The sequence below is a fragment of the Schistocerca gregaria genome, chromosome 7 (genome assembly GCF_023897955.1).
Source record: "Schistocerca gregaria isolate iqSchGreg1 chromosome 7, iqSchGreg1.2, whole genome shotgun sequence".
Taxonomy (NCBI): domain Eukaryota; kingdom Metazoa; phylum Arthropoda; class Insecta; order Orthoptera; family Acrididae; genus Schistocerca; species Schistocerca gregaria.
The window spans coordinates 205228150-205240720 of NC_064926.1; the positions used below are offsets into that span (position 1 = coordinate 205228150).

The 12571-nt window shown below is 41.2% G+C and overlaps 1 protein-coding gene across 8 annotated transcripts in view; it reads right to left on the minus strand.

The window, feature by feature from the left end:
* The window catches only part of LOC126281595 (mediator of RNA polymerase II transcription subunit 25), a 175332-nt gene that overhangs the window by 41366 nt on the left and 121395 nt on the right, over positions 1-12571 (minus strand). For all 8 annotated transcript variants that reach the window (XM_049980681.1, XM_049980688.1, XM_049980685.1 and 5 more), the window contains one exon: positions 9201-9473. In XM_049980681.1, coding sequence (XP_049836638.1) covers positions 9201-9473 — 273 coding nt within the window. The remainder of the gene's footprint in view (positions 1-9200; positions 9474-12571) is intronic.

The window sequence follows — 12571 nt, forward strand, 5'->3', positions numbered from 1 at the left end:
TGTTCATTATCAGTAGGTCCAAGATGTTATCTCCACGGGTCGGTTCTCTGTTTAATTGATCGAGGTAATTTTCATATAGTGCACTCAGTATAATGTCACTCGATGCTCTGTCCTTATCACCCGTCCTAAACATCTGAGTGTCCCAGTCTATATCTGGTAAATTGAGATCTCCACCTAAGACTATAACATGCTAAGAAAATTTATGTGAAATGTATTCCAGATTTTCTCTCAGTTGTTCTGCCACTAATGCTGCTGAGTCGGGAGGTCGGTAAAAGGAGCCAATTATTAACCTAGCTCGGTTGTTGAGTGTAACCTCCACCCATAATAATTCACAGGAACTATCCACTTCGACTTCACTACAGGATAAACTACTACTAACAGCGACAAACACACCACCACCGGTTGCATGCAATCTATCCTTTCTAAACACTGTCTGTGCCTTTGTAAAAATTTCGGCAGAATTTATCTCTGGCTTCAGCCACCTTTCCGTACCTATAACGAGTTCAGCTTCGGTGCTTTCTATCAGCACTTGAAGTTCCGGTACTTTACCAATGCAGCTTCGACAGTTTACAATTACAATACCGTTTGCTGCTTGGACCCCGCATATCCTGACTTTGTCCCGCACCCTTTGAGTCTGTTGCCCTTTCTGTACTTGCCCGAGGCCATCTAACCTAAAAATCCACCCAGTCCACGCCATACAACCCCTGCTACCAGTGTAGTCACCTGCTGCGTGTAGTGGACTCCTGACCTATCCAGCGGAACCCGAAACCCCACCAACCTATGGTGCAAGTCGAGGAATATGCAGCCCACACAGTCGCAGAATCGCCTCAGTCTCTGATTCAGACCCTCCACTCGGCTCTGTACCAAAGGTCCGCAGTCAGTCCTGTTGACGATGCTGCAGATGGTGAGCTCTGCTTTCATCCCACTAGCGAAACTGGCTGTCTTCACTAAATCAGATAGCCGCTGGAAGCCAGAGAGAATTTCTTCTGATCCATAGCAACACACATCATTGGTGCCGACATGAGCGACCACCTGCAGATGGGTGCACCCTGTACCCCTCATGGCATCCGGAAGGACCCTTTCCACATCTGGAATGACTCCCCCTGGCATGCACACGGAATGCACATTGGTTTTCTTCCCCTCTCTTGCTGCCATGTCCCTAAGGGGCCCCACTACGCGCCTGATGTTGGAGCTCCCAACTACCAGTAAAACCGCCCTCTGCAACCACCCAGATCTTGCAGACTGAGGGGCAACCTCTGGAACAGGACAAGCAGCCAAAGGAAGACGGCAGAAGGAGACTACGCGATTTTACACTATTCAGGTACTAAAGCTCCCAACTACCAGTAAGCCCGCCCTCTGCAACCACCCGGATCGTGCAGACTGAGGGGCAACCTCTGGAACAGGACAAGCAGCCATGTCCGGCCAAAGATCAGTATCAGCCGGAGACAGAGCCTGAAACCGGTTCATCAGACAAACTGGAGAGGCCTTCTGTTCAGCCCTCCGGAATGTCTTTCGCACCCTGCCACACCTCGAGATGACCTCCCACTCTACCACAAATGAGGGGTCAGCCTCAATGTGAGCAGTATCCTGGGCAGCCACAGCTATAGTCCCATGGGGGGATGCGTGGGATGAGCTGGCCGTCCCCAACAAACCCCCATCCAGACCCTCACAGTGATGCCCATTGGCAACAGCCTCAAGCTGTGTGACCGAAGCCAACACTGCCTGAAGCTGCGAGCTAAGGGATGCCAACTCAGCCCGCATCCGAACACAGCAGATGCAGTCCCTATCCATGCTAAAGACTGTTGTGCAAAGAACGTCTGAACTAATCTACAGAAAGCACAACAATTCGACACAAAATTTGAACGGTTATTAAAATACAAGACTGCCTAGTCAATGCAGTAATGCTCCTACTTGCACACTGCTGACACACCGCTTGGCGGCGGAAGGAGACTACGCGATTTTACACTATTCAGGTACTAAAGTGCGATGCTACAACTCTCAAATACTATAATACGCCGAAATTTATGAATTAAACAATGCAAGTACCCAAAAACATGCAAAGAAATTAAGAATTAAACTATGTAACAAATAAGTGAGCTAAGAGTATTACGACTTGCTGCTGGCATCTGCTTATCCAACAGCGATGTTCATATAGTGAAACTGCTTCCAGTAATAATTACTGGCATTTACTGTCAACAATTATTTCAAAGAAGGTGTATAAGTCATGTCACTGCATACTTTGGAACATCAACATTGCCATGAGTCTTATTAGGCTATGATAGAGATATAATCATTTCAAGCAAATTACTTTAAGCCAAGAAAAAGTCAACGGCCATTGTTTACATGGTCACAAAAATATGGTTCAAATGGCTCTGAGCACTATGCGACTTAACTTCTGAGGTCATCAGTCGCATAGAACTTAGAAACAATTAAACCTAACTAACCTAAGGACATCACACACATCCATGGCCAAGGCAGGATTCGAATCTGTGGCCGTAGCGGTCGCTCGGTTCCAGACTGTAGTGCCTAGTACTCGCACGGCCACTCCGGCCAGCTACTGGGCACAAAGCAAGCTTGTGCAGACTATGCTTTCACCTGATGACAGATAGTAAATCTTTTGCATAGAGTCTTGCAAGCTTTGGCACACTGTTAGATCTTTCATTGACTTGTACACCTAGAAATGCATTTCTGGCCAACTAGGAAGCATATTAACACAGCCACACTTCACTGCATGTTGTCATGGAGTATGACAAGGTTTTAAATCAACGGAAGGGTGTGCCTTGCAGATTACTGTGACAATACAGCACACAACAGACCATTTCCTGACTAATGCAGCAAAAATTGTCCACACTGTATGCAATGATGTCACAGAACAATTAATGATAAATTTTTTACACAGATTGTAAATTTTCCTATAGCTTTGATATAGGCTATCAATGAATGGTAGTATGAGCCTCCTAGCTGTAGAAGAAAAAAATTTTTGAGTTGTCATTCCATGGGTTCTGCAGGATGAAATCTTACAGCTCTGCATTGGACTGGATGCATAGAAGGAGGGAGTGTGTGTGTGGGGGGGGGGGGGGGTGACTGTTTAATCACAGAAAGTATCTAGTGCAACATCTCATCTACTGGCAACATATAAAAACTGAGATATTAGGAGACTAATCTGAGAGTGATGCAACAAGGCTGCAATGCTACACATGGTCATACCATGGCCAACACCCAAGGAACTGTGAGTCACTCCACTTTGATTTAATGGAATCTTTCATGAAAATATTGCCCTCTCTATATACTCTTACAGTAAAGATGTACTTCCCAACTGCCAAAGCAAAATCTGAGGTTTGAATGGCATCACCTATTTGACAATGGAGACAAGGAAAAAATATCTTGTACAGATTTACAAACAACAAATTCTGTAGTTATCAAGGGACAACTCCACAGAAGCTTGGTTAATCATCTGAATCACCAGCCAGACTTCAGCTTTCTAATTGTTGACAGTTAGAAAGCACATGGGGCATTCTGCAGCAAATGGCACTGAAGGTGCAGCCGAGTAGAATCTGGCACAGTCAGACATTGTCCTAGGTGGGCTTGGCACAATGTGAGTTCCCAGAACCAAATTGGCCTAATGTGCCACGGTAACCTGGCAGGTACACTGTGCTGGGCATCCTACTGTGAGCTGGCTTTCATCACTACAGCTGTGCATCACTGATGCTCAAGTGACCCAAAGAGTGCCCAGCTACTGGTGAACACAGTCAGATCTTCCACAGGAAACATTCCATCTGCTAGTATCGCTTGTGATGCAGTGCTCTGGACAATGTTGATCTTGCTAATGACTGAACTTTTTTGTTGCCTTGCTAGTGAGCACTACTTATTCCCCTTACCTTGTGCATTATAAACATCCCATTGTAAATTTGCAAATAGTATTTGCAGAAACACAGCAAATACGAAACATTCATGCACATAACTGGTTACAGGGCCAGTTAACAATCACTTTACGGATTTCCATCATCACTTTTCAGTACATATCTGTAGGAAGCAGTTCTCGTCTAATGAGGTTGTTGGCAATAAGAAATAAGGTGGTCGTGTCCAAAGTGGGAATACACACACAGATCTGAATTCTTCATGGAAAATATAGGAACTAGTACATATGTACTACAAGTAAACCCAAGCAAGCAACTGAAACATGACATCTGGACATATATGGGCTTTGTTTGTAATAGTCACAGATGTATGAGTTGGGAAAAGAGATTTAGCAAATGTTTGCAACTATATTCATTTAATGCTTCGCACAGAGTAAAATGCCCTTGTAAATGTATAAACAGTTGCATCAAATGTAGTACTAGATAAGATGTTGACATTTCAGAGGTCTTTGAATGAACAAATTTGTCTGTGTAAGTAAATATCTTACATTATGTACAAAAACATTTTTTTTTTTTGTGATCTACAGATGCCCCTACTCACACTAGAAGCAAAGCAATATGTCAAAAGGGGTTCTGTCCAAATTTGTAAACTATTTTTGCAGCAATCAGAAGTAAGGAATGCATCTTGGTGTGGTGTGTGCTATCATAAATCGTGGTATCTCTTTCAAGCTTTTGAGACAAAAGTAATTACTATCCCACACTACAACAGTGTCTAGGATGCTGCCATATTCCTGCATGAGGTATAGTTGAGAAATTTGCGCAAAAGCACCAAAAGCAGGAAATATTGCATTTATACTAGATGGTTGATCAACTGATAAGTACATGTGCCACCAGTATGCTACTGCCATTACTCATTACAAGTAGGATCCGCTAAGTAGGTTTCTGCTCATTAACAAAGTTCCTGGAGATGTACCACACAACAGAAAAAACATTGATGGTGCAATTAATTCAACAAAAAGACGAAGAGAGACTGGATTTTAATGCCACTGTAATTGCGATGTCATTAGATATGGAACAGAAGCTCAAATAGTGAAGTATAGGGAACAAAATTGGCTGCTTATTTTCAGAGGAACCTTCCTGGCACCTGGCTTCAGCAGTTTCAGGAAACCAAGAAAAACCTAAATCATGGATGGTTGTACGAGTAGCTGAGCCACCATCCTTCTGAACATATGTACAGTGTCTTATCCACTGCATCACCTTGCTCAGTAAATTAGTTAAACTGCAGATATTGGTATATATGTTGAATTATTATTATTATTATTATTCTTTTCTCAGACGTTATGTCTGGTCAAAAATGGAAAGTGACACGGACCTTGATCAAGCGTGACTTCCTTTTAACTGTATGGTATATGTTATATTGCATTTAAGAACTTTCGGGTAATTGAACATGTATCAATAATTACGGATTTCTGTAGTTGTATATATAAGTTTGGATGTAGCTGTATTGCATTGATGTACTGGTGGATATAATAATAACAATAATAATAATGATAATAATAATAATAATAATAATAATTATTATTATTATTACTACTACTATTATTATTATTATTATTATTATTATTATTATTATGAGGGGAGATAAAAAATAAATGGGATTTTTGTTCCTGCACATCAACAGTTGGTAGGATTGGCCCTGCACTTCTGCTTTGCTTAGGAGGGACCATCAGAAGTGAGGAGAGCATGCTGTTAGATATTTCCCACTGTTTCGTCAGTAATGCTCACGATGTCTGAGCAACAGTGCATCCCTCCATTGCGCAACGCATCTTTATCAAATTTCTTGCTCGTGAAGGAGTTACAGGAGTGGAAATTTGCCAAAGATTGCCTGCGCAGTTTGGTGATAAAACATTATCAAGGAGGCGTGTGTTTGCCTGGCATAAAAAGTTCAAAGGAAGGACAAGAACATGTGGAAAATCAGCAACACGATCGCCATCCTCAGACCAGCATTACAGACAAAAACATTCATGAGGTTAAAGACATTACTGATGACGATCGATTGGTGAGAGTATCAGAAATTGCACAAAAAGTCAGAATCAGTTATGGGAGCTGTCAAGCAACCATCACAAATGACCTATAGTTCTGTGAAGTTTGTCCCGGATGAGCCCCCAACTTTTGACCGAAAATCTGAAGTTGAGATGTTTGGAGGTCTGTCAGAGGCTTACAACAAGGTTTGTGGAAGAAAGTGATGCATTTTTGAGTCAGATCATCACCTGAGACAAAACATAGGTTCACCACTACACTCCAGAATCCAAACATGCCGGTAAGGAGTGGTGGAGGAAAGGGGAGGCAGCACCAGTGAAAGCCAAGACTCAACTGTCAGCTGGCAAGGTTCTTTCAACCATTTTTTTCGATCAGCGAGGCATTTTGCTGAGTGATTTTTTGCATGAGCGATGCACGATCAATGCTGCTTACTACTGCGAACTGTTGAAAAAGGCAAGAGTTGCATATCACTGACAAGATTAATCAATTCGACAGGTCATCCTCCTCCACGACAACGTGTGATCCCATACTGCAGCTCTAACTGTCTACGAGCTACAGGAAATGCAGTGGACTACACCTGATCATCCTCCTTACAGCCCGGACTTATCATCCTGTGATTTCCATTTATTCGGATCGCTTAAAGAAGCTCTAGGAGGGCGACAATTTGAAGATGACGAGAGTGTGGAAGACTTTGTGCCCAACTGGCTGATGACATGACCCAGTTATTTTTATGATGAGGGCATCAAAAATCTGCCCATACACTGGGACAAATGCATTTCCAAAGCAACGATCCCATTTATATTTGATTCATCCTATTATTATTATTATTATTATTATTATTATTATTGTCTTTATGTTTCACAACAAAGAGTACATTGTTAGGTACAATCAAAATATGAGGACCGTTCTCTCCCCCCCACCCCCACCCCAAACCTCCGATAGGGTACAAATAAAAGACAAGTTCATAGAAAACAATTATTTTATTCCCAAAAGTACTTTTTTTCAACACAATTACTGAAAAGACTGAGACATTTATCATACCTGTAGACAAGCTTTGCAATACCCTCTTCAAAAAATGTTGCCGCCAATGACTGCAAATGAGCATTGATGTTGTTTTGAAGATCTTCGATGGTTTGAAAGTGCTGCCCTCCCTGCCATGTCTTCAGTCATCATTCCTGTTAGTTTGTTTGTTTTGAATGACCAAATTTTTGACTTCAGGAATTGTGTTGATCCATGACAATGCTCATCCACACACTGCTGGCACAACCCAATGGCGCCTTGAACAATTTCAACGGGACATTTTCAATCATCCGATGTGCAGTCCTGTCCTGGCACCTAGTGGCTTTCACCTTTTCTCTGAACTGAAGATGTGGCTAGGAGGGCAGCACTTTCAAACCAACGAAGATCTTCACAACAATGTCAATACTCATTTGCAATCATTGGGGGCAACATTTTTTGAAGAGGGTATTGCAAAGCTTGTCCATAGGTACGATAAATGTCTCAATCTTTTCGGTGACTATGTTAAAAGAACCATAAGTGTATAAAACTTTTGGTAATAAAATAATTATTTTCTATGAACTTGTCTGTTATTTATAGCCTATCAGAGGTTGAAAAAACATCCCTCATTTTATTCCATGTTCCTTTCAGCTTCCTCAGGAATAAGGCTGTTGACTCAAGTGACTTTATGAGTACTTTGTGCAAGATGATGATGGTTCTGAACAGCACAAGATAATGTATTTCAGTGTCTTTACTACAATTTTGGTTCCTAAATAAAGCCTCTTAAAACTGTGTGCCACTAATCCTAGGGGCACTAATGATGATGAGGATGAAAACAGTTTTTATATTCCGCAGTTGCCTGACTTCAGTGCTAATATACGTATATTTCAATTTCTTGTAACAGAACTCAGTATTAATCACACAGGACTGAGATGATAATTAACAGGCACGATATTTTATCTGGATGATGCACGACGGCACCAGGCTTGTTAGTTGCTATAGTTCTGACGGTACAAATTAGCTGAATGTACACAATACTGTTACATCAAGCTGTCATGACTGCTATTGCAGAATTTTTTGGAGAGATTTGGTACTCCTTTAGATCTGCAGATTTGCTGTTATTATTTATTTCACCACAGAGGAGGGAGCCAATGTAAGATTTGAAGGGATCATCTAGTTTAGCACACTGCCTGTCTATATTTAAAATTATACATTTAATTATGATTATGGGGAGAAGGATACTAAACATCGTACAGCAATCGGCCAATGCAGTTCATCTCCAAATCAAACCACCAATATCATATTTTTTGTAACAATTCAGACAACTATGATGCTGACCATTGTGAATACATGGACTGAACACTGTGACAAAAGAAATGCTAATTTAATAAATTAAATAGATTATCAATGATCTGGTGCAGTATTTAATAGTTTCTCCTGGGTTGTTAACAAACTGCAGTAAGATAAGGGTCCAGCATCTGAGTGACCCATATTAATAGAGGTTCATGCAAAAGACTGAAGATCATAGGTTCACTGCTAAAACGTAGAGTGGATTTTTATTTACCTCGCTTAGAAAAATTAAAGCTACAAAAACGAATTGTTGTAACACTTTCCTAATTATTCTTCGGATGAATAATGATGATATATATGTCAGAGAGATATCTGGTGACAGTGAAACTGCACACAGGGCATAGGCCTTTCAAAATTGACAATTTTGTTCCTAAACCTCCTCATGAGTGGCCATAAGAGGATGCTTATGGTGAGAAGATGATTGAAGCATGAGCTCATGAGGAAACTGATGAAATGGATATCTACATCAAGCCTGAACACGCCATTGCTGACATCTTGACTTTTTGAAAAAATAGCAAATAGCATTATAATTCGTTTAAAGCTGATTATGTACACTGATAATGCACATTTTTATTAACTTTCTGAAATTTATTACAAGTGAAGATAAAACCCCTAAATTTTGTAGGTGGCGCATTCAGTACTGTATACCATCTGCACGACTACCTCCATTTCAGCATGATTGGAATAGTTTTAATTTGCAAAATACATAGGTTGTACTCTGCTAAGACTTTTGTATAAAAATATATATCTCTGACACTAACTGCATGACACAATTTAATCATACCTATTTGTGAAAATTGATACTTTTTTAATTATTATATCCTTTGCTTTACTGTATGTACTGTTACAGAATGCCAGAGACACCACCTAACTCTGCAACTTAAATAGAGCAGATGAGATACACAGAGACATTCTCTGATTTTTAGTTCTTAAAATTGCTTTCAGTATGGCATATACCTCAAGTTGGGACTTGTACTGCAGTTCTTGTTGCTGTGCAGCTTCCAGTGTTTCACGTAGCTGCTGGATCTTAACAAGGTTTTGCTGTCGTGCAACTTCAATGTTATCAAACGGTGGTCGCTGAGGGCCAGGACCTCCTAGTACCTGACCAGCTCGCATTGTACCTCCTGGGCCTTGCTGCTGTTGCTGCTGTTGTTGCTGCTGCTGGGACTGTTGCTGTTGCTGCTGTTGCTGTTGTTGTTGTTGCACAAGAAGTAGTTGTCGATCCTGTCCCTGCAGGACGAGAATAATAATGGTATATTCAATTTATGTAATCACAATACAGTGCTTGAAAAATGTATTCAACATAGAATTATCATTACACAGGACACTGGCAATAAGATGGCTGCCATTGTAGGAACTTAACTTTTTCTGAAAATGGATTACTGGATTTGTGTGTACACTACTAGTGATCTTGCCAGAAAAAAAGAAAAAAAACTATTACAATGCAGGACAAAACCTGAAAAAAAATCAATGCGCAAACATTCCACAACCAAGAAATACAAAAAAGCTGGCAGTGGAATGTGCTGAACAAACATAATGGAAAACTGTTCAGAAACACTGACAAATGACAATGTACCTCTAGTTTTAAAATTTTCCTGCTCATGTATGAGGTGTGTTCAAAAAGTAACAGTCATTTTTTAATTTTGCATGATGTGTTACTACAGTTTCAATTTCTTATTGATGTTATTTTGATTAACAAAATGTTAGCAATAATGAATATTTAGCCTGTTGTCAGCTGTCCAAAATATTGTGTGTGCTCTTCGGTATTATTTATTTTGTATGAAAATGCATCAGAGAATTTGCATTAAATTTTGCTATAAGAAAGGAATAAAGTGCAAATTTTCTCCTCCTGAAGATATGCTAGCTTCCCAATTCCTTGTAATATTACAGTTTTGCCAAGAAAATTTTCTTTTCGCTACAAATAATAAAAATGTAAAAACTTGCTCTGGTTTGTTTATTTTGCTTAGCCTTTGCTTATTTTGCTTAGCCTTAGCCTAGAACATAGGCTTTGTCCACAAGGCACTGGATGAACTGTCTTTCCTATAAATGTGCAGGAATGATTTGTGAAGGTAGATGTCATTTTTTCCAGCAGTGGAAAGTCCAGGCTGGAATACAAACAATTATGGAAAGGACTGATTGCCATTCACCATATAGGTGACATGCAGAGTTGCAGACAGAAACAATTAAAAGCTTGTTACACATTAAGCTTTTGGCTGAAGCCTTCATCAGAAAAGAAAAAAATACACATGTATTCATACAACTACGTGTGCCTCACACACAAATGACTCTTGCTGTTCAGGCTAGAACGAAACTGAAAAGCGCTGAACAGGAGCAACAATCAGTAATGGCAGACCAACGACGGAAGAACAAAGTGCAATTGATGTCCTCTTTCGCCGCCCATTCATGGTGCAGAGATGAAGATGCTACACCACAGTCCTTGAAATTTAAGAGCCTATTCACCACCAGCCCAGCACATTGTATCTACGACAGACTGGAACGAGCTTTTCTTCATGAACGAAGTCATACAACACGGAGAGACTTGGCAAGAAAGAATCAGGAATGTCTGGACATGTTCTATCAGCAAAGTAGCAGAATGCATCGAGGCGAATTGGACAAGGTGGACAGCATCACTCACAGGATCATGCAGAATGAACTAGAGTGCTGCACTGAGCACCAGAAGATAAAGTTTGAAAGATGCCAGAAGCAGACTGACAAAGCGATTCCTGATATTGAACATTTCGAAGCACAGGCACTGGACTCTGCAACTTGTAAACCTAAGATGTGGTACAGATATGTTAATGATACTTTCTTTGTGTGGAGCCATGGAGAAGAACAGCTCAGTGGCTTCCTAAGACACTTGAACAGCCTCCACACCAACATAAAATTTACCACGGAAGTAGAAAAGGACAAGAAACTACATTTCTACATGTGCTGGTCACAAGGGACGGTGAAAACCTGGGACATAGCGTGTACTGAAAACCAACACACACGGACCGATACCGGCACAAACTATCAAACCACCACCTGAGCCAGAAAAAGAGGTATGATTCATACGCTCCTAACATGAGGAGGATGAATATGTGAGCTGCAGTACCTCAAATGTGAACACCTAGAAAATGTTCTGAGGAGCAATGGGTACTACACAAACTATATTCGAAGTGTAACAGAGCCAAATACTTGCCAAAGTACGAAATCAGAAAAAGAAATGTCGGGTATGGCCTTTCTGCCATACAATCCCAGATTGATGGACAGAATTAGCTGTACATTGCACAAACATTGTGTAAAGACAATTTTCAAACTGACAAGGAAGATCAAAGAATGTCTTAGACTGGCAAAGGATAAAAGGAACTCACTTGCAATGTCAGGAATATACCGCATACAATGCATACGCGGAAATGTTTATGTCGGAATGACTGAATGGTCAATCAGCACTATGATCAAAGAACATAAGTGACACTGCAGGTTGGGGCAGGTGGAGAAATTGGCCATGGCAGACCATGTAATAAAATTCAGCGACACGGAAATTCTGGCTGTAGAGAAGCACTATCACACCCACTTGTTCAGAGAAGCTGTAGAAATACACAAACACGGGAACAGATCAACAAGAAAGAAGAATGCCTTAAGGTAAAAGGATCTTGGGTTCCCGTACTGCAGCGGACGACCATCGCAGCTAGCAAGAGGAGAACCACACCGGATATGACCACGGAGAAGCACCAGGCACATATAGTCTGTGGCCGTGAGCACGGCTCCAGTTCAAGGTGAAGCACTGACAATGCCAGCCACTCGTGCTGGCGAAATGTCAGTAAAATCATCAGATGAACGTCGGCCGAAGACGGAAGCAAATAGGCAGTATGTCAATCAGTAATGAAGTGGGGAAGGGACTGCAGGAGACAGGTGGAGAAGAGGAAACAGTGCTGCTGGTGGAGTGTGCAGGGACTAGATATGGCAGACAAGGCTAGATGGAGTGTGAAAGGACTAGAGATGGCAGACAACGCTATCTGATGCAGCACTGGGAGGCTGTGGGGGTGGAGGTTGGGAAAAAAGAGAGCAGAAAGTTGAGGAGCAGAAAAGGGGAAAAAGAATGGTGGGTGCATTGGCATAGGACAGTGCACAATGAGGGTGAGGTGTGATGAGTTGGGAGGAGGTGATAGGACAGAGGGAGCTGAAACTAACTGTTGGGTGGTGGGTGTGGGTACAGTAGGTTACAATAAAAGACGTTAAAAGATGAATATCAACAATTTTGAATAAGGGTAATGGAATGTAGCAGAAGTCACCCAGGTGACACTGAGGAAATTAGATTAGAAAACGACTGAAGATTAGAGTTTAAC